Source organism: Rhea pennata, chromosome 16 (genome assembly GCF_028389875.1).
Source record: "Rhea pennata isolate bPtePen1 chromosome 16, bPtePen1.pri, whole genome shotgun sequence".
NCBI classification, from domain to species: domain Eukaryota; kingdom Metazoa; phylum Chordata; class Aves; order Rheiformes; family Rheidae; genus Rhea; species Rhea pennata.
Genome location: NC_084678.1, coordinates 10,133,963 through 10,156,770, shown reverse-complemented (window position 1 = coordinate 10,156,770; position 22,808 = coordinate 10,133,963). Strand labels below are relative to the sequence as shown.

The window sequence follows — 22,808 nt, the reverse complement described above, 5'->3', positions numbered from 1 at the left end:
GCTAAAGTCTGTAAGCAATCCAGTATACATCCGTGACCTTTAATGTACAAAAGATTAAAGCGTGTTTACACGAGAACAGAAAATGTTCAAATTTTGAGAAAGAGCTTTCTGCACATGCTGTGGAGAAACAATGCTGGTTGTTGATGTGAGATTCTGGCTCCCTCTGAACTGCAGCGGGGAAAACGAGGCCTTTTGGGTGGAGGATTCGGAGCGGGACCAGACCATAGGAGTGTCTGGGAGCCCCGGGCTTGACTCTGGTTCCTACATTCAAAGACCGGCTGAAAGAGGCTCTGGTTTCCTCAGTCTAGGCTGCTCCACCCACCATTCACAACCGGTCCTATAATAACAAATATCTGTAAACATGCTAAAAGTGATTTTTTAATTTTATTTTTAGGGAAAAAATCCATAAATTTCAGGCTGTAGGAGTGAATGGGGAGGAAAGCTGATCTTTGATAAAAGTGGTTTTTAGAAAGCTCTGATTTGATAGTATCCATTTAAGCTCATGTTTTAAAAGTAGGATCTATATCACAACTTGTTGCCATGGAAATGCCAGAAATATCCTTACTGAAAGCAGTTGGCACTCACTAGTGCTTATGTGTGCCTGAGACAACAGGAACATGGACTGCTATAAAAGCAACAGGGGAAAAAAGGGTAAATAAAAATCCTACAGTCAATATTATTAATATTAGATATTCCTCTTTAAGCCAGCCATTTCCATAAGCAGGAGCACTGTGCAAAGTGCCATTTTCCATGTGCTTTTTACTTTTAACTTTGCTTGCCAGACTTTTATTAGCTATCTTCTTCTCAGCATTTTCAAAGCAGAAACATCTGCTTTTAGCAGGCTGAACTTAGAGACGTGTCCAGGTGAACAGGCTGGGATGGTGCAGAGCAGGTATCCGGGCTGTTAGACTGAGCTTGAGGTTTCACTTAAAAGAAGAAGTTTCCTATGCTTTAAAAAAATGTTTTAGAATCATTCTCTTGAAAGGTATATGTGGAGATATTGTCAGTGGTATCCCAAGTTTTATCTTATTAAACTTGAAAGATGCTGAATATCTTTTCTCAAAGAAGATTGAGAAAAAATAGTTAATGTGATGAACTTCCCGGTCAGGTTACAACTTCTTTGGTTTCAAATCCTGAATCCCCATATCAGAGATATTTTTTTTGTCTTGTTCCTTCTTTTTTTCCTTAATACAAAGCTATTAAAAGGAAGAAAAAAATTACTAGCAGCTTAGTCCTCGCAATTGGCTCAGTAACACAGGACGCAGTGTTCATCAGCAGCCCTACAGTAAAGAAACAAATATGCACATGTAATAGAGAATACCAGATTTCACTCAGGAAACCAACTTTCACTTTAAGCTTCCAAGCAGCTAGTGTAAATAAGAGAATACAGAGCTTTTGAAAAAAGCAAAAAAGATCCAGACTGGCTCCTTGAAATTACAAGAAGCTACTTAATTTTGAAATTTTGGGCTTTTTTCCTTATGCAGATAAGTAATGCCACTGAAATCACAGGAGCTGCACCACAGCAAGCGGATGTGAGGTCAAAACTGAACTTCTCCCCTGCATTCCCCGGGCTCTGCAGGGAGCTATCTTTAGCTTTCCTAAGATGATGATTTGTATAAACCCATCGTGGAAGGCATTTGCTCTGGTGATCTGTTATTCCCTAATTTCATGCTAATTGGCAAGGTTACATGCGGCTGAGTGAACAGCTTTGAAGTTACTGCCTTGTTTGAACGCCCGGGGAGGGTGGGTCGCTGCAGACCCATGTGTGCACGCACTCGGGTCTGTGGTTGCAGGCTGGGAAGTCTCCGCAGCTGCGGTGGGTTTTCCTCTCGCTGCCGCACGGAGGTGTGTGGAAGGGAGTATTTTTTTGTTTTGTTTTTTTGTTTTGTTTTTCTTTTTTTGTTTTTTAAATCAAGAGTCTTTTAAAGGCCTTTCAAACTAGAATTAATTTTTTTCACCTGTGTTTTCACTCTTCTTACTGCTCGGCTCTAATGTGGGTCTGGACTGTGAGCGCTGGGGACGAGGCCCAGCGCCGGCTGGTGCCCTCCCTGGGGGTGGGAGGGAGGACGGGCTCTGGCCGCGGGCGGCTGGGGGTGGAAGGAGCTTGCTGACGGGGACAGGGAGGGCTTGCCGTGCCGCCGGGATGGGCACCTCTTCTTCTGCTTAGCGCCCTCTCAGAGAAGGGGGATGCTGCAAGGCTGGCGCGGGCCAAGCGCCCCGTCCCGGACGAGGAGCCGGAGGAGCGGCGGCTGCGGACGGTCTCCGAGAGGCTTTCGGGCCGTGTGCGGGGTGCAGCGTGCCGGAGCGGAGGAGCCCGGGCAGGCGGTGGGAAGACGCGCCGTGGCGGGCGCGGGGCTGCGCCTCCGCCCGGCCTCCCCGCCGGCGTTTCCATCTGCTGCTCCTCCGTTGCCCGGCCGCTTGGTCTGGCTGGGCCTTGGGCGGGAGGTCTCGCCCAAGGGCAGCCCCTCGCCCCGCGGATGGGCCGGGGCGGCGGGCGTGCAGGGAGCTCCCGCTCGCGCCTCCTCCGCTCGTGGCGCTTCCCGGACGCTCGTGAAACCAGCTGAGGTTTCTCCTCCAGCGCCTTGTCCGCGTTCCCCTGCGCCTGCCTGCGCTGCTGATAACTTGCCAGGGCGGGCGAGACGAGGCGGTTTTGCCCCAAAACAGGCTGCGGGTGTTGTCCGGTTGGCAAAGGGCGTCCGCCCCGTTCCTTCTGTGCTAGCGAGGGCTGAGCAGTGCCGGCGCGCGCGGCCCGGGAAGCGTCTGGAGCGCTGCGTGGAGCGAGGTCGTGCCGCAGCTCGCCGTCGTGCGTAAGCGTTGTTATTAGTGCCTGGGACGTGACTAGCAAGGAGGAAAGCACTTGCTTAAACGCAGAATATTTCAGTGAAAAGCAAAGGATTTTTTGTTACTGGCGAAAAGCGGGATGTGTTTGTGTATTTGCGGGGCCGTAGGACTCGCGCTGGCCCAGACAGGCACGGCTGTTTGCCAGCTGATGGCGTTGCCGACGCAGTTTGACACGTTCGGTGGCAGCAGTTATTCCTGTAGACGAGGGGAAAGGGGAGCGGAAACGGTCGCCCGCTCCTTGGTGTGAAGTCGCCCCGCGTGGAGAGCCGTTCTGCGGTTCCTGAGGCGCTGCGGGGATTCCTGTCCCGCGCCCTGGGGCCGAGCCCTGCTCCGCGTGGCGCGCGCGCTCGGCTCTCTGGCATCGCCCGAAGTCGGAGCGAGCGGCGGGGAGGGGGTTCGGTGCGAGCGCGCGGGGCAGCGCGGCCCTGGGGAGGGGGGCGTTTCGGGAAGGCGGCTCCCAGCGCCGATCCCTACGCTTGACGCCTCGGAGGGCGAGCGATGTGGACGACGGTCCGTTTCTGTGACTGCCAGAGCTCTGACGCCAGCGACGCTCGGAAACACCCGCCGCGACACCCAGTCGCTCTCCTTGCGGTCTTCCCTAGCTGTAGCTATGTGCTGAGATTAAAAGCCAGAGGGAACCTTAAGCGATCTGCAGGCTGGACTCTCCCCGCCGCCCGTGCTGCTGTCACGCAGCGATTCTGTGTGCTGGTTTGTTTGGTTGGCTGCTCGGGGTTTTTCACTAAACACGACGGCTCAGCAGTTCCTGCCAAATTTGAACAGGGTTTTCTCCAGGTTGTGCAAAGCATTCGGAACAAAAAGTAGAACTTGTCCAAGCCTTGATTTTTTTTTTTTTTACTTTGTTTTTGCAGTCTTTGGGATGAGTTAATCCCTAGTGCAGCTAATGAGTTCTCCATTTGGAAGATGTTGCCATTTTTTAAGGGGAAAACAGGTTCATCATCAAAAAGTAAAGATGGCTTTGAACTTTTTCTTATGCTCACTACAAAGCCATCAGTGGAGGATTTTACTTTCATGTGAAGAAGAACATAAACCTGAAAACTAACAGAATACCTCTGAAGTGAAATCACGGTCTTTCTGTGTCTAAAAGTTTCAGTACAACCTTTCACTACTTCTGCAAAACGTACAGCCAGCTCCTACCAGGTTTTACGTGTAATGTTATTTTTTCACGAGAAATGCTGTCTCATGTAGTGTAGGAGTTGGAGAAAATACTGGAAAAATTATTTGAATATTTAAATGAAACACTCTCTGCCTCTGACAGATACTGATCTTTGCCTGAGAGTGAACAGACAGGGCAGATTCATCTCAGACTGTGGAGCCGTTTCAAATGTTTTCTGTCAAATGCATTGAAATCTTTAAAAGCATATAAAAATTCAGATTGTATTTTGTATGCTTTTGCATAATGACAAGTTATTGTTCAGCCCCCAGGCTAGGGAAACCAAAACAGCACGGCAGCTGGTGAGTTGTGCCTTCAGGGGTCCGTCCCAGGCCATTTGGCATGACTCTGCCCTCTGCCACCACCGATGTCAGGAACCTGGTGGAGTGGTGGGACAGGATCACATCCGGGCTCAGGAGTGCCAAGGGGAATTCTGCTGCAGCTAGGAAAAGACCTATGTGCTACAATCTGGGGACAGTTTGCAAAACTGAGAATCTCTGAAAATTGAGAGGGGCTTTTTTGCACCAGGAGAGAGTGACGGACTGAATGTTTGCTAGTTATTGTGAATGTTATAATCGCTCTTTGGCCACAGTGTTCCTTGAGCTGGAATTGGAAAGTGGTTGCCTGTAAGCTTGAGGCTGGATCCCTTCTATCTCTCTTCCTTTTCTAACAAATATTTGCAGTTCTATTTTCTGATCATCTGGTGCTTCCTCTTGTGAATCCTGTTACCAGAACTTGTTGACATGATATGGAGCCAAACAAATCATCACACAGAACCGACTTTTTCATTCAAGAGCTTGAATTCAGCTTTGGTTTCAGTAAGCCTTTTTTTGGCCGGGCTTTGCTATATAACAAAGTTTTTTTGTTTTGTTTTGTTTTCTCTTCACCAAAACCTGCTTCTCAACCTTCTAGTTTTATGTCATCCTATTTGGAACTGATTTAGTGATGTAACGGTCCCAGTCCAGCTCCTTGTTGACAAAAGTTGACCAAAATTACACCACCCCAATCGGTGCTAACGGTATCTTTGACAGAATCAGCAGAGAGGCCAGCAATTGAACGGGCAGAGAGGCTGAAGTGTCTTCTCACCCTTGCAGATGATCCTTCTAGGTCAGGGCTCGAGTAGCAGGAGGTGGACAGGGCAGTGTGGAGAAGTTTGCACTGCTGTGGTCCGTGTTGCATCTGCTCTGAGCACTTGAGCTTCCCTGGCTGTTAATCTAGTACTTTTCATGAGCATTAATTGCAGTTAAAAATAATTAAGTGAATCTAATATTTACCTATTGCCAGATCACATCCAGTTTATAAATATGCCTTTTTTTAATCCGTGATTGCTCAGCTTTTGTAGTAATATTTATAGTCTTAAAGAGACCCTTCTTTTTCCAGAAGAACCGACTCCACATAAAACCAACAGCCCACCCTCTGGAGTTACATACGCTCATGATGTCTTGGACTGTGGCCTCAAGCCATGCCCCCTGGCTTTTTCTAGCCTTTCTGCAGATCCCATGGGCAGATATGGACAGCCAGATAGCATAGGGACAACACCTACGCACCCTGCAAACGCTGCAGGGGCCTCTGCTCCAAGCCCTAGGATTGAAATTACTCCATATCATGAACTGATTCATTCAGGGGGTCCCTTCCGCAGCAGAGACACAGATCTTTTGGTAGAACATCAGTCAAACTCAGCTACCACTAGCCCCAGGGTTACCTTGCCTGTCCCTGGCTTTGAGGGCTACAGAGAACCGCTGTGTTTGAGCCCAGCTAGTAGCGGCTCATCTGCAAGTTTCATTTCAGAGACAAATTTCTCTCCTTACACATCACCATGTGTTTCACCAAATAATGGTCCTAGTGATGACCTTTGTCCACAGTTTCAAAACATCCATACTCATTATTCTCCTAGAACCTCTCCAATAATGTCACCACGAACAAGCATCACGGAGGAAACCTGCTTGGGACAACATTCACCATCACCCCGTCCCAACTCAAGGTCTTCATCACCAGGTGCAAAACGGAGGTACTCTTGCACTGAGCTCTACAATACTCAGCCACCTTCCACTTCTCCACGACAGTCAAGGACCCCCTCTCCACAATCCTCTCCTCGCATCCCTTTGAGAGAAGACAGCTCTTCACTTACTTACACGCAGTTGCCCAGTGCTTCTATTTCCATGGATGCTATGAACAGCCTTCCTACAGATCCTTCTTGTGGTGTTCCCACAAAAATCTGGAAAACCAGCCCTGATCCTTCGTCGATGCCTTCCCACAAAAACAGCATTCCATGTCACGTCTTTCAGACTGTTGACTTCCATGGGCCTTGTGAGCAGGAGGACAGGAGAAACTCAGCCCCAGAATCAATCTTATTGGTACCTCCATCTTGGACAAAGCAACTGATGCCTGCAATACCTCTTTGCAGGTATGTAACATTTCTTGTGCTTGTGTGTTTTCTTATCTTATGAGGCCCTCTGTCCTGCATGGTGACTCCTAGGGAGTGTTCCTTGGGCAGATCTTCCTGCTGAACAGAGCTAAACGTTCAGGGATTGCAGCAATTGTGCAGTGGTGCGCTGTGAACCCAGTACATTATGTTTCCAAGATAAATCTGGGTTTGGAAGAAACATCGTGGAAGTTAGTCATTGATGTCAGAATATACAACAAATTCATCTCAATTTGCCAAAATATTTGTCTAAAAAGCAAATTCCAGGCCGCCTCTGACAAAAGTCAGACACTCTCACTCTGTCTTAACACTTTTAAATAAGATGATTTGATTGCTGTTCTAAATTCAGGGAATATATCACTCAGAAATTTCCTTCAAGGATGAAGATGCTGTATATATTTCTGGATTCAAAGTAGAGCGTGCTACTCCAAGTCAGGCTGAACATTCATTCAACCCCTGGTGATTTATTGTTGGTTGTTAATTTATTAATTGCCGTTTAACCAAAATCTCAGTCACTTGCACTACCCTCATCTGCTCCCTTTATTGTCTAACGCTGGCGCTAGAGACACCTGGCAGCACAGTGTGCAGTTTTGGACCCTGCTTGGCTCTGATCTGCCAGGATAGTGGTTTCCAAACTTGTGACTCCACTTCCAGTTGCAACTGGAATCCTGTCTGCCCTCTCGTTAGCAAGGTTATCCCCACACTGAGGTTATCCCATGCTGCTCTGGACCTAGTAAATGCAAATTGCAAGCAAAAGAACTTGGGCCATGACTTTCCATGTTTTGTTAGAACAGTGTTGGCAGCAGTTTATACTAATAAGATAATGACTGGTTAAAATCCAGTGCAAGTTCTAGTAGTACTTTTTAATGTATTCATTTCACTCAATAAACTCTTGTGCATTTTGAGAACAGGAAAACTAACACTAGGTAAGAATATATAGCATTTTATTCTTGTTCATCTTGTTATTTAATTATATCATAAATTTTATTTTAAAATAGTCTTTTTAAAGAAACTATTAATGTATGCAACTGGTAAGTAATGGTGAATGGAGATAACATTTCAAAATACATGTTAGCTGTGATCAAAGTTGAAGATGCACAGCATATTCTCACTGAAATTAAAGAGCGAGCTCCTGGTCATTTCAGCAAGAGCAGGAGAGCAGCCACAGTGGGGTGCTGGGAGGAAGAGCAGAGCAGGGCTTTGAGAAACAAAGTACAGCAGAGTGTCAGACTGTGTGATCTCGCCCTGCCCAGCTTGCCCGTGCAGTCGCTCCCGCCGCTCGAGTGGCCGCTCTCCAGCCAGTCTGGCTCTTACGAGTTACGGATCGAAGTGCAGCCGAAGCCCCACCACCGTGCGCACTATGAGACGGAGGGAAGTCGGGGGGCAGTCAAGGCACCAACCGGAGGTCACCCCGTCGTCCAGGTAAGGGACTGGAGAATACCTGGATAGTGATGAAGTTGGGGATGAGTTCATTTTTGAAAATCTTGCTTGGGGATGGCCCTGAGAAGGGGGGAGCCTGTGCATGTGGGTGCATTTGTAAACAGGCTTAGTGTCTCAAGTTGAACAGTGGTGAGCATCCAGAAGTTTGGAAAGTTGGCTTGGATGAGCTTGTGAAAGCTCAGAAATGCAGCCAAAATATTTGCCATCTTTTCTGTGCTAGATATTAAACCTCCTGTGATTGAACTCTGTCATAAGCTGTCCAGCTGTGCTGAACTGCAGCTGCACCCGTTTCATCTCAGAAACACTCCTCTGTGTCACTTAAGGCTTTTCGTGAGGTTCAAAATGTGCAAGCATCAAGCCTAGCTTTCCAGCTCAGCTTTAGCACAGTTTCCTATCCAAAATGAGATTTAAAATAAATAGCAGATTGTGTTAAATAAGAATCACCAGGGTGAAGGAAGGTGTCAGGCTTTGCTCCTCTGGGTCTCGTCAGTGCAACAGGGAGGCGCTGTGGGAATTTCGGACCCTATCTGATCCTTGGCTCCTGTCTGCTGCCTACAAGCATGCAGCACAAGACTTCTCCACGTCCTTTTAGAGTTTAAGAGAAGGCAAGGCAGCCTTCCTTGACCTTACCAGGAGATAGATGAGGAATGATAACAGATTTTAAATGACAGTTTTCCCAGAATTAGTAACACAGCCTCCACGCGGCCCAGTCGCTGCCCTCCGGCTCGGGGGCTTCCTCGTCGGGTCAGACCATGGCTGCAGCTGCCGGCTGCTCCGTCTCTGCTGTCACACCGGCTGCTTGAGTCCTTGCTCCCAGTGGTCGCTGAACCGACGTAATCCAAAAGCGAGCTGTCTTCAGGGCAGGCTGTGTCGGAGGTTGTGCAGACCTTTTGAATTGTTTGGGAAATTAATTTCAAAATTATCTTGGGCTAACAAATCACTCTTTTGTGCAGTAGTGTGGTGTATTCCCACTTCTGATCTGTGCCTCGGGGGCTTTCAGAACCTGATTTCTCTTCTCATACCCCGATCGGCTCCTTTTCATTTCATTGCAGTATCAAGAGTGAGCTCACCCATGCAAGAGAGGAGAATGTGGCCAAATGTTTTTCTCCACAGTGGGAAGTCTTTGCTTACACAAGGGAACTGGGAAACTCAATTAGCTGAAATGAATCCTCTGTACATGATATGGTGAACTAGTTTTATTTTTTCCAGTGAAATTTCTCTTTGTGCCCCCTTCACCTTTGCTAGTCATTTTTTTCCTGCGTTTGTATTTTTCCTCAGCTCCTCTTCCTTTTCCTCTCTTTTTTCCCTCTCCCAGGTAGGTAACAAAACTTCTTATTTTAAGCCCATTTAAGCTTAGGTTAGAGAATTTCACCTGCGTAAAATTCCAGCACTCAGCACATTCCTTTTGGTTGATACATAACTTGCTGACACTGGGTCCTCCCTCGCATCCAGTTCTGCTCGTCATCTGTGTCAACGCTGCCTTCTGATGTCTGGATATATGACACCAATAGGAAATCTCTGCGATAGCTGTAGTTGTGGTGTGATAAGGACAGAGAAGGACAACTTAATTATGCAGGAGTGGGGATGATTTCAAAGAAAATGTTGGTGGCCTGTCTCAAGCTGTAAATACCGAGAGAGACTTGTTTACCGGCTTCGTAACCCTAGAGAGACAGCGAGTTTCGGCAGCAGCTCACTCGTGAACTGGGTTGATGTCACTGCAGAAACAACTGCAAGTGGTGAACAAGCTGCAAACTGACAGTGCTGGAGGTAACTAAGTTTGGCCCTTGCCGACCTGAAAGGTGGATGAGCTGAGCCATTAGTGTGTTGCAGAGGGTGTAACCATGGCAAGTTTTATGTGAAATAATGATTGCATACCTGAACTGTGTTACTTGGGTCCACATCAGCCTTTTCACTCATTTCCTCCTGATTTCATCTAGTACCGTTCAGGAAGTAAAGCCACGCTTTTGGCCAGGGTTGCAAGGTGCTATTGTAATATTGCTAGTAATGATGTATAGCAACTGTACACATCAACCACAGCTACAACTTTTGGTCAGTGAAGTTAGGGTGCATCCGACACGGGCTCCTGTCACAATTGTGACTTGCTACGGAAGGGCTGAGCCAGGAAAACATTTAAGCCTACGCTTAATTTTAAGCATGTGATCAATACCATTAATTTCACTGGTTGATCTGTGCTTAACATCAAAGATATGTTAAATGTTCCCCTGTAGGCTCAGCCCCTTTTAAAGTCAAGCCATAAATCATTAAATCAATGAGTGAGTTTGCTTTGGTAGGGCTGGACTTGTGCGTATAGGCTGGATATTTGAGTAAAGGGTGCAGGATAAAAATAGTGATCACGTTTGATATACTTTAACATATGCAATCTTTTTAGTTTATGAATCCGTTAAACTCGTAACCCACGGTCGTGTGTTGCAGCCGCATGGATACATGAACTACGTGGCCAATCAAATGATACAAACTGGTATCATTTACCTTCCCAAGATGACCCTGTCAACAGGATGTTTATTGCAATGAAGGAGTTTCTTGTGACATGGGGAAATAAAAATGCTTTATTTCCTTCCTGTAATCAATATCAATCAGAAAGGGATTTATATTTTCGGTTGGAGAGAGGAACTGATATTCCTAGTTTAACATAATTTATTGTCAGGCTTAAGGATCTTGAACTGTAAATTCAAAGATCCACATTAAAAGACTCCCAAGCAGATGTGCCTCTGCACAGCTGTGCCTGCATATGTGGAAAATATGGACAGTTTCTTTATGGAGGTTTATTATAAACATGGAAGTATTCATTGGATTTGTGTTCATTTTAATGTAACAAGGTTCATATGGGTACAATGCAATGAGGTAGTTGCACCTGTGTGGTTTATGACATCTGAAACTTGTGAAGGCTAGTAAAATCTCAAGTTTTCATGTTATAAAACTTGTTTGGCTCCAAGTTTTTTTCTTATTATTATTCTTTCCCTTAGTGAATTTCAACATTTTTTTGTGTTTTGTCAAGTTCAAACAGTACAAAGATAGACAAAACGAAACAGGCAAGCATCTGTTTTTAAATAGTAGATGCTGTGCTGAGGAACGTGTGCAGGAGTTAAAAGCAACAGGTTGCAATAAAATGAAATGAAATGAATTTTCGGCAAGATCTATCAATTCCTAGTCCCTGAGCAGAGAACAGCGCTGCTTACCTGGGGACGACAGGGCTGTAGCTCTCCTGTAGGCTACAGACCTTCTCTAGAGACTCACAGCACCTTGGCAATGACGAAGACTGGAACCCACCATCCTTGGAATTTTTTGGAGTGCTAGAATCTCTCCGTACCAACTCCCTTGAATTCAGTGGTCTCTCAAGTCCTTGCACTTAAATACCAAAAAGCCAAACTCATCCGGAGTGGGAGAATCCCATCAAAGCAGTGTGATCTATACTACAACTGAATGCCTCATTCATGTTATTGTTTTACAACCACTTTTGATAGAATGTGATTACAGCATTTTGATTAACTTCTCGAAAATATCATAGAGTCGTATTATCTGGTTCTTAAATTTTCCTAACAGCTTCCCTTTATAACCTTCCATGTGACTCATCCAGCTGAACCTTGTGCAGGAGAAAATGTTGGCTAGTTTTTGCAGCGCAGTGTTGTCCTGCACTATTTATTTTTTGAAAATTGTGTTTTGCATGCAAGTTTCTTCTTTGGGTGCTCCGAAGCTATAGACCAGCAGATCTCATATCCTCCAGGCCTTATCTTGTGGTTTATCTTTCTGATGCTGCTTCCTCTTCTTCACGTGTCTAGCCCCGAGAGTTTGTGCACAAAACTCTGCACCAGTTCTGCACTCGCAGCATGGCAGAAGGAGAGTCTGATTAAACCAAAACCTCTGGTTAGGTGGTCCATACAGAAGAGGGCATTTACTACTTTCTTTATCTGGGCAGAAGGAAGAGAGAAGCTCATGTAATATTCATACCGTACAACTTTAGAGTCCACCTAGAGTTGCACAGAGGAACATAAGCTCCTGATTTAGGTGTTCTGAATCACTCTTGGGAGGAAACTGCAGCTTGCTATTAACTATAGAGAAGCTGAGCTTCTATTTTAGGGACCTATGTTGAATGCCAATATTTAGACAGCATGAGTATCCCCTAGATGTTAAATAAAAAAACTGAAAACAGCAAGGAAATCCGGTGTAGCAAGGATAAAGCTGAAGTTTACATATAACTATCGCCTTGCAGGTCTGCTCAGTAACTGAGACTGCAGAGGAGGGGTAGGCATGAATTTTTTCCTCCTTTGCAACTCTTTAAGCAAATTAGAGGGACAGCTGTTATCTGTACTATAGCTGTCCCAGTTCAAGTTCTGAAGAGACTGTTCCTCGTGAGGGGTAGAGCCTGCTGCTGCATCGAGAGCTTATGGATAAGACTGGCATTGAGATGGCAATCCAAAACCAGATGTAGTTCTTATCCAAGTTCGCCCAGCAGCAGACTACCCAGACAGGTAAAAATCTCCATCTCTGTGTGCTTTTAGGCAAATATCTGCTAGGAAGGACATGGATATATTTGAATTCTGTTTGGGACAGGAGAGATGAGCTAGAGGATCCCTTGAGATCTCTCCCAGCACTATTTTCAATAATCTTTCTAAGAACTCCCACCACTCGGGAGATATTAATGTTTTGGGGCTGTTGGTATTGCTCACTTCCCTGCGGCCCCATTTCCCTTGACATGTAATAGCACTTGAGTCATGCTGAATGTTGGCATGAGTGTCTTTCATACTGCCCACAGGAAAATGTTGAAATAAGACCTCTTCCCTCTGTTACCTCCCAAATAGGAGGACAGAGACAGAGGATCCTAAACTGAGATTTTAATTTCTTCAGCAAAGTTTCTTCTATCTTTGAATTGTTTAAGACAGTACTGAGAAGGAAAGACCGTCTCAGTAGCAGAGGCTGGATTTGGAGGAGCTTCATCTATGGTCAGATAGAGTCTATGGTCACTTAAAAGCCATATAAATATTGTTTGGAAGACTTCCATTAAATTTAGTGGTTCTGGTTTTGTGCTTTGCATGAAGCCAGTTTTTTTTCAAAGCACTCAAACATGTGGAAATGATGTTTCACACAATTGTGTGACATTTCAGGGAGCTGTAAGCAGAGCCCTTGTTCTTCCTTAGAAGCAAGTGGGAGTGAAAGGAAATGCTTTTAAAGAGGATAGGCTTTAGGCAAGTGGCTGTCCATATACTCTGGATAATCGGATCTGTACTTGTTTCATGAGGAATGGGTTGCAGTTATGTATGTGTTGCAGCCCATATGGATAATTGACGCAGACCCATTTCATGTGATAATTTTCCCACATTCTGAAGACCTCAGAGGTCCTTGGAGATGAAGGTGCTTTATGATTTACTGCTAAATTCATCCAATATAAAAACTGGGAGTGGTGACATAGGGTATCAAAATCAGTTGTGCCTATGCCATGGAGTATAAAGAAGTGGAAGGATGTTATTTAGTTAAAACTTTGTTTAAGAGAATTCAGCTAAATCTTGAAGTAAAAAAGTACATAGAAGATTCCTTATTTTTATTTATTGTTACTATTTTCCCCACCCCCATTTTTTCCCCTGTCTATGTGTTTTGGACCTATTTTGCTGTACATAATCCTCAAGGAAGCTGTTTTTCTGAACAGCTCTTCAGCACAGTAATTTGTAGTAATTTTCTCAAAGGAATGTGTCCAGCTCTGGCATTTTGTTTTCTGTTGCCATCTTGGCACAACTTTCCCCTGATGTACTGCTTCACTAATGTATCTTTATAAAAGGCTCAAAAACTTCTGCATGAAAAGCAGTACATAAGTAACCAGTCACTTACTCGCATCTCTCACTTTTTCTCTCATTTTCACTATATTACTAACTCCATTTTTCATCAGAGACCTTGTTTCCCCCCCCCACACACACACTGTCAGATAATCTAATCAATTCAGTGCAATCTGAGGTGGCAATTTTCAGAAGCAGTTAAGGATGTGAGCCACTGGGGCATTGCTCTGCTCTGGATCGGTGCAACCAGCTAAACCCGCTGTGCACCCGGCATCCGCAACCACCTGACTCTCGGGGAGGCAAATTCCTCCCGTTGGGCTTGGATGTTTGCACCTTCCCACAGGCTGAAGGGGGGGAAATTGGAGCCAACGTTGCTCGGTGATGGGCCGTGCCCGAGCTCAGTGCTGGGGAAGTAGAGGTTGGTGCCGCTGCAAAAAGCCAGCACGGTGGCTCGCCTTTTTAGGTAGGTGCAGGAGGACGTGTCGATGGTGGCACTGCTGCCGCCCACCTTTATGCACCAGCTCGGTGGCTTCGGTGCTTCCCCAGGAAGTTCCCCAGGGCGGGCGTCCTGGCCGCAGGGCTCAGCCTGACGGGGGTCTCGGGAAGTTAAACGCTGCAGGAGAAGCTTGTTGGGGGCCAGCAGGGACCTTTTCCTCCGAGCTGGACCGCCAGGGCTCCCCCTGCCCCGTTTCCCCCTCGCAGCAGGAGGAGGCGATATCTCAGGTGGACCTGCCTGCACCCAGTGTCCTAAAACCACTCGGGAGCGTTACTAGCAAAAGCTCTGGTGACACAGGCGTCTCAGAGGTCCGTAAGGTCTGTTCTGGGTGTGTGAGGTAGCAGAAGCTGCACGGTTCCTCCATGGGAGAGGTTTTGGAGCAGTAACCTCCAGCAGGGCCACGATGGGCCAGCAGGGCCCAAGCTGGCCCTCAGCGGGCACCGACAAGGCTGTCTCCCCGCAGCCTCAATCCCCAACGCGAGGGGAGGCGGTAATTCTGGTATGAGCTGTCAGCCTGCTGGCGTAGGTGCGTCTACTTTAGGGATTTTACTAGCTTGAATATAATGGTAAAAACAAATAAATAAACGCTCTGGAAAGGGGGCGCTTTCTGTTCAGCAGCACCGGCCCAGCTTTCCCTTGGGTTTTAACCTCTAAAATTGTGGTGACTTTCACTACTTTATTTTTATTTATTTATTTTTTTTAAATTAAAAAGAAGCTGTAATGGTAGAGTTGTTAATGAACACACAGGAGCTGCCCTGCAAGAACAAACTTACGTTCCACTTTCCTTTTATATTTGAATTTTGCCCTGTGTGTTTTCTTGTGGTTTCGAAGTCAAAGACGACTTTGTTTTCTAGCCTAGGCTTCCCGTGGGGCCCTGACTTTTAAATGTACGCGACTTCCAGCCTGCTGCTAATTCTCTTGCTTATTAGTAGAACAAGGATCTTTGGTGGAAACTCGTATCCAGGTCGGAGCCTGATGCTGTGCTTCGCGCCCTCACGAGCAGGGCTCGGTTAGAGGCGCAGTCCTGCTGAAATCACAGCTATCTTGCCAAGGAGATTTGCTGGTGAGGGCAAAGAGGGCTGCGTTAGTCCTCCTCTCACTGCCTCGTCCAGCTAAGGGGAAGTCGGGGGCCAGAGCGAAGCTCGACGTGTTTGCACTTCCTCCGCGTCTGGCCGGGCTGCGCTCGCGCCGTGGAGCGGGCTCGTGCTATAGAGCATTTTTGCACTATTCCCATTGCGTTTACTTCCTTTTTCTAGCAAGCAGGAGCCTCATGCGGGCTGTGCTGCTTTTGGATCTTGCAAGGATTACACCCGCGCAGGGCAGCGCATGACAAATTGTGCGTTTCACGCCTGATTTACCTGCAGGATTACGGGGGCTGTTTGCACCACGGTGATGGCTGTGTGTGCCATTTAAGCTCAGAGCTGTTAGTTTCTGGATACGTTTACTGTGGTTACATGTGCTTATTGCAGGGATAGATGTGCAGGTCTGAAAACACAGACCTCAGTTTTAGGTACATCTGGGAAATTCTGTTTAAAATATATCTCGTCAAATTTAAGAGTAGATCAGCCAGTACTCCTCACACCACAACTGGTGGCAATAGCATGTCCCTAGCTTGAGATCTGTGTATCCAAGTCTCACTGGGGCCGCTGAAGAAATGAAATTACTAGATAAACCAAAAGCAATGTAGGAGAATACAGATGAGCCTGAACTTGGCTTGTGTTAAGATGTGGGACTGGATGGAATAATCAAATACGATCTCTAATAAACCAAGATTGGAGAAAGAGCTGGCTTGTAAAGACATAAATGCTTTCTTTGATACTCATGCAAGAAGAGAACTGTAGGATAACAGAGAGGATAGTTAGCTAGTGGGAGAAATTAACTGGAAACAAGCTGGATCCTGTGTTGCTTAAAGTCTTTAAACTGGGCCTGCGTGCCTGTGTGCGCAAGGGATGCGGTCCCTCCGGCAGACCTTGCATGTAGGGGAGTGCGTGCTGGGAGAGGATCTCCACTCTGGGTTCCTCAAGAAGCTCTTTTCATAGTTACTGGAATTCCCTCAGACTGATACCCTCTGTGTTGTGGGTGTTGTGTGCTCTGACCCAAGGAAAGGCGAGGAAGTATTGCCCTGGTTTGCAGTTGGGCTGCCAAATTTCAGTGCAGTTCTGTGCTGGAGATAACTGAAATGTCGATGCTAAAACTTTCAGTGTCCAGAAAATAGCATTTGGTCTAAAATGCATTGCTTTGATGGAAAGTAACTTTGGCGGAGAGGAGGGAACAGAAAGAATACCAAACAGTTGGAAGATAAAGACCTGTGGGATGCAAAAGGCCCAAGTTCAAATTTCTTGATTAGGCAGATCTGAGGCTTGGACTGCTCTTATGAGTGCTTTAACTGGGGGACTGTATTCAGGGCTTGCCTGCGTGGGGGAGCCAGCGTGCAGGAAAGCCGCGCTGGCGTTTATGGCCGTTAGCTGTGTATGTGGATGCTCCCAGCCCAGCAGTGATGTCTGCAAAGCTCGTCCCATTCGCAGCGCGCTAAGAGCAAGAGAAGTTCATGCACAGCAGACAGTGTCCTGTAAACTCACATCAGAGCTTTCTGGTCGCCCGCTTCGCTGTACAGCTAAGCCCGTAGTTCCTCCCTGCCTCTTAAGACCAATGTCTATTTAATTGCAACTCTGCCTCGCTCCAAGCAAGGACTCGCACCTGGGTCTCCTGTGTCCTGGGGGAGCATTTTGCTCGGCAGACTGATAGCTCTTCAGGGCGAAAGGGACTGGACTCCTCCTCCTTGGCTCTTGGTGAACATTTTCTAGGGTCTCTCTACTTCATTCTGAAACAACTGCTGAAACCTTGACACTTCCAACAGGCCTGAATTATTTGCTCTCTGAGCATACCTCCTATTGCTGATTTCAGCACGAGAATAAAATTGGGGAGGAGAGAGGCTCCTGAGGCTTTTTTTCCCCCCCTCTCTCCAAAAATGGCCACATTTCTTTCCAAAATCTGACATTCAGTCAAATAGCCTTTGGCTAAGCAAAAGATTGACCCAGTGTGCCTGGATGCAGACCCTGCTCTGGCAGGGGACACGGCTCTGAGCCTTGCTGGAGAGTGGCAATTTGGTTTGAGGTTCAATTCATTCAAATCAGTTGTCATCGCAGGCTGAACCAAGTCGCCCTGGGATGCTCTTGCTGCTGCTTCTGCCCCATCTCCCCGCTTCTCGAGCTGTGCGCCCTGTCTCAGCTGCGCAGCGGCGTCGGGCTGTCCAGCAGCGAGCAAGTTGCTCCTGAGGCCACGTGCTCAGTGCTGCACCTGGGGCATCGATGCGTCTTCCATCTGCCAGGAAGAGCGAAATGGCTGTTGCAGAGGAAGCTGCGGATTTAGGCAGTAAAGCAGCATTTCAGCTTGCCCCCCTTCACTGTGCTCCAGCTTGCTGGGCTGAGGGCTGTTCCCACACCACTGCTGATGGCTGGCAAGGGAGCGACCTGGTGAGTGGGGACACGTGGCGGCAGGGCCACGGGCCAAGCTCCCGCTGGCTCGGTTCTGTTGAAATCTTGCATCCTCTATTTTACTTGTGGCAGAAGCAGTTTTGTCTTGCCAAGGAGTGTTTAAAACTTTTATCTGGAGTGTATGCACATGGAAGCTGTTTAACTATTATTTCTTAGCATGAAGAAAATGACATTTTCACTCAGCCATGAGTAAGTACCCTTATCAGCTCATGTGCAAATACTCCGATGCATAATGCCTTTGTTTTTAAGCTTTCAACTGAGATAATCCAAAGTATCTTGAAAACGGGATCAGCTCTTCATCGGGCAGGGAAACTGAGGCACAGAGCGGAAACAGCTCGCCCATGTTGTGATGTAAGGTCAGTGTCAGAAGCGTCAGGACTAAACCCAGCTTTGCCCCTCGATCGCTTTCTGCTGAGAGTTGCCTTCCCTGGCCTGGACCTCTGTTTCAGGCCAGGGTGAAAGTAGGAAGCCCAGTTAGATACTGGGAGTCTGGTTGTCATTTACGGTAAGGAGCAGTAGAGCAAATGAGACACAGTCCTTGGAATTCTGACAAAATTGTCACCAAAATAAGAAACATGCAAAATTGAGTATAATAAAAACTCATCATTTAGCAGAATCAGATGTTCAAAGGATTATCTTCTGAGGCCTTTTGAGACTGCTTCAGTAAGGAGTAAAAAAACTGAGGCAGAGATTTCCTTCTGGTTTGCATTCTTTTGCTATGTCCCAAGTACATTAAATTGAACAAAAACATGTGACAAGTTTCAACTTTATTGCTTAATGTCAGCCCCTAACCAAAGCAGGCAGGCGAGCTGCTACAGGCTGTGGTGTCTGGATGAGGTCTTTGTGCTAATTACTGACAGCTATTGATATGCCAGGCTCCCCGAGACGATACAGCGAGCTTTTCCATCCCGGTCAGTGTACTGTTGAATAAACACCCCCAAAAATCCTTGAAATTGTTGCTGTCAGAGTGCATCAGTGACGAGAAATAATGATCAAGCCCCAAAATGCGGAGTTCTTTCAACCAGGAAAAGACCATAGCGAAAGTGCCGTGGCGAGCCAATGTCCTCAGGCAAGCACATCTTCACCTCTTCTGCTCCGTGTTGTCCTAAAACGCGCGCTGGCACGGAAAACGGCCTCGGGGCTGATGGAGAGCCTGAGCAGAGGAGTCATTTGCGGTGGCTGAAGCTCAGTGCCACCGGCTTGCCTCCGCAGGCTCTTGCTGTTTCTGGCGGACGGCGGGCGTTCGGGGCGGGGGGTCCGCCCGGAGCGGGGCGAGCCGCCTGCCGGAGCTGGGTGCCGCTCCTTGGGAGCACGGGCAGCGCTGCGAGCGCTCCCTTATCTCCCCGAGTACAGCAGGAAAAGGGAAGCGGTAGGAGGAAGCGACTTCTCACGCGGCTTTGTATTCGCTCCTAATTGAGCGTTGCCAGCCGAGCTCGGTTTCCCTGCTTTTCGCTAACGGCTGACGGCCGTCTGTCTGAATCAGCGCGCCCTTGCTTCCAGAGCTGACCACACACATGCATGCCCCGTTCGGAGGGAAGCTAAAGTGACTTCCAGAGGGAGATAGCAAGTCATACGCGGCGGTTAATAGGCTAAGCCTCATGTTACAGGCAGCTGAAACAAGCAGGAGAGCTGATTAGTTTCAAGCAAATAAAATCACTAAGACTAGTGAATTCATTCCCCAATTTTATACTTTCCTTCTGGCAGTAGCTGGCGTTGTCTAGACAGGAAGATGTGTGCAATCAGCTTTAAAGATGCTGCTTTATACCTCCCAGGGGAGAAAGACCTAAATGCCTGACAAGCAAGGCTCTGCTGGGATGAATGGGAAACAAATTATTCCCTTCTGCTTGCTAAGGCGACCAGCCTCTGTATCACGGGGTGATGTTTTCACCCAGGCTCTTCAAAGGTCCCCGTAAGACTTGCAGGTACTCCTGCTTTTGCCTTGCAAAGCCCATCACCATTAGCATGCGCACCGGGTCTCCAACTTTCCCGTGCACAATTCCCGAACTAGAAATCCTACGGAAAATTTGTCTCCAAAACCCATTGGTTAAAAAGGCAAACACAGCGGCTTGCAATGCTGGCAGGAGCCGAGGAAATGTGTCCGGAGCACGCCGGTGCCATTTGCAGCCGAGGCTGGCGAGCCGCCCTGCCGCGCGCAGGGCGACGGCGCCCTCGGCGTTCTCACTGCCCTTGAGCTGCGCGTTCAAAGCACTTTGCGTTGCAAATCACTGCACCTCTCTGCCTTGGCTTCCCCTTTTACACAGCCAGAAGGAGTATGACTTATTTCCTACCTGCTGGGAATCCTCCTACCTCATGCTAATAATGTTATTCTATGTAAAATAGAGTAATATTTACATTTGAGTAAATATGTCGGAGGTTCAGAGGTCTGCTTTTCAAAGGTCTCGCTGAATCTCCCCTCCCTGCATACAAACATTGCAGCTATAGGTGACCACCTGCAAAATCTTTAAGGAATTCACCCCTCTCACTGACTCCACTGTCAGTATACCGCTCAGTTATTTGATAGCAAAACTAAGCAATGTTGCAAGCTTCACTTTTGCAAAGGGATTTGCTATTTATACAGCACAGTAAACATGATCCGGTGTTTTTAAATCTCTGTCCACAGCCAGAGGCTATGCAGACTGTGCACATGCAGCAATTTGGTTCATCTGAACACCAGGACAGGGACTGAATTTCAAACGTCCACTTTAAGTGCTCACGTGTTTGGAGCTGAGGTCTCAGTTTGTAAGAAGACAGAGATTTAAAATAGTCTTGGAAAAAAATGTGCTCTTTTGTATGCCTAAGGTATGGTCTCAATTGCCATAGAGTCACAGCAGCTGTGTGCTTAGGCGGGTAAGGGGATGGCTGTAGGCACTATCATGCCACTAATGCCATATCTGCTCTTTTTTTTTTTTTTTTTTTTTTTTGCCTAGAGAATTTTAGACATGTGCCTTTCTGTGCAATAATATATGCCTTTAACCCCTTCTCCCACATTTAACTGGTATTGATCCGTCAGTGGAGTGCAGAATGAATGAATTTTGTTTTTGCAGGTGAGCCAATGATTTTAATCCTGCCACAAATTTCCATTTTGTTTAGAAACCCAATTGTAGCAGCAAACCAAAAAAGAAAAGCCTCCTTGTTTTCTGAATGATGTTATTTGTTTATCTGCCAAAGTGCTTTGCATTTCCTCAGGTCACAGACCAGCCTGTGTCTGGCTATGTTAATATTATAAGAGTAATGCAAAAGCAAAGTTTAAGAAAAATCTTTTGACTGAAAGAAGTAGGATCTTAAAATCCCAAAATAGAGTATGGAAAGGTACACATCATGTCTGGCTTCTCTTTCCCCTTGTGGCAAATGTGACTCAAAGGAGTTGGATTTTTTCCAGCATGATCAGTATACAGTTTGGGGGAGTTTTATTGTGAATAGCTCACCTTAATGCACACAAATATTTCCTTCCAGGGTTCTCTATTCATAAATCTTTCTTGATTCTCACTCTCTTGAAATCCAGATGCTTTTTTTTTTTTTTTTTTTTTTTTTTTTCTTCACTGAAAGAAGAGTGAAAAAGGCAGAGAACACCTTGGCTCTGTGTTGGTCCCCTGGTCTCATCTCTGGTGGAACTCCCATTTAGCCTGAATAAGCAGCGTAGCCTCGTGGCCTCCCTGGGGCAGCTGCAGCTCATTGCAAAGCAGCCCGGGTCTCCCTTCCCGTTAGATGAGCAAAAGTGTAGGACTGAGAAACTGTGGCTTTTAGAGTGATTTCATTGTTGCTAGGGCAGAAAAAATGAACCTGAAAGTAATAATTTTAAAATTGTTTTAAGTCTTCACTTCTCCATAGAGTTCTTTTAGGGATTGTTTTTCCTCCTTCTTTCTTTGTGCCATCAAAGAAAAGATCACCTTTTTAGTTAAATTTGGAAGTGGCTGGCTAGCATAGCACAGGTGAGTGTTTATCAAGAGTAGCGATCTCTAATATTTCAATATTGAGGAAAGGTGCACCTGAAACAGAGCCTTAATGTGTTCTTTCGCTCTTGCTCACAATGAATTTCTCTACATAAAAATGCAGCAAAAAATATTGACTCATTATGGTCCCTGTGAAGTGCGGTTAGCATCATTAATCCCATGTTACAGATAAACAGAGAGGTTATAAGACCTGACCAAAGCCATGCAGTAAATTTGTGGCAGAGCTGAGTTAGGATGCTGACTGTAGCGAGCTGCCACCTTTATTTTGTGCTCCTAAGTCAACCTGGGGTGCTCTTATAATGTAAAGGTAGATGGAAATGATTATGGTAAATCATAATTTATATTAGCCCTTTAAATGCAAAATGCAAACAATTAATTAAAGATAGGGATCTACCCTTTAAGCCCCTATGCTTGATTCATACATATATATATACATATATATATTTCTCATTCTATTTGCATTTATAGCATTATTTTGATTTTCCAGTGATGTCATCCCAAAGTATTGCCTTGTCATAAATTACCAAATCATCTTCTTACTTTCTTCCTGTGATCAAACGAAAGATTTAAGATCTGGTCCTTTGAAGAACCAGAAGCTCTTGTACTGCGTGTACGCGCCCTAGTCCAGCAGGTAGTATAAACACTGCCGTACAAGCAGGCAGCTGATTCCTTTCTCCTTTAAATATGTATACGTTTATACAGACACACACCCACAGACATAGCTATTATTAGAAGACCATGAATAGTTTCACCTTGGGAACTCATCCTATACATGAGCAAAACCACTACTGCAAATTACTTTTAAAGGCGGCCAGCATTAAACCTGTGCATGTAGCTGGCTCTATTACAGCCGCTACTGCCTATGTGCTCACTGGGGGCAGATTTTCTTTCATAATTTATTATCCGTTTTGCTCCATTCCAGTCTCCCACCTCTAACTGGGGGGTTTTGTTCTGGGCAGGGGGTAGAGGGAGTGCTGTTTTGCTGCTGCTGTAATAGCTGATCCAGTGTGAAGGATGCTCTCCCCATCTTAGCTGGATCCACACAGAGTTATTTCTGTCAGGCATGAGAATAAACATGTTGAGTATTTAAATATACTCCTTTCTCCTCCTTTTCCCCTTATAAAGACAATATGGGTTTATGTTGTGTACTGGTTTTTCACTAAAGGCCAGGAAATCTTGGATTTTGGAAGTACCAAGCTTGGGATGAATTT

General features: G+C 46.3%; 1 protein-coding gene across 2 annotated transcripts in view; it reads left to right on the top strand.

The window, feature by feature from the left end:
• The window catches only part of NFATC2 (nuclear factor of activated T cells 2), a 97,177-nt gene that overhangs the window by 9,653 nt on the left and 64,716 nt on the right, over positions 1-22,808 (top strand). Inside the window, exons 2-3 of one of the 2 annotated variants that reach the window (XM_062589282.1) lie at positions 5,907-6,416; positions 7,688-7,856. In XM_062589282.1, the coding sequence (XP_062445266.1) occupies positions 5,920-6,416; positions 7,688-7,856 (666 nt within the window). In that variant the 5' untranslated portion in view covers positions 5,907-5,919. Of the gene's footprint in view, positions 1-5,392; positions 6,417-7,687; positions 7,857-22,808 lie in introns of both variants that reach the window. The other variant, XM_062589281.1, reaches the window with a different exon arrangement.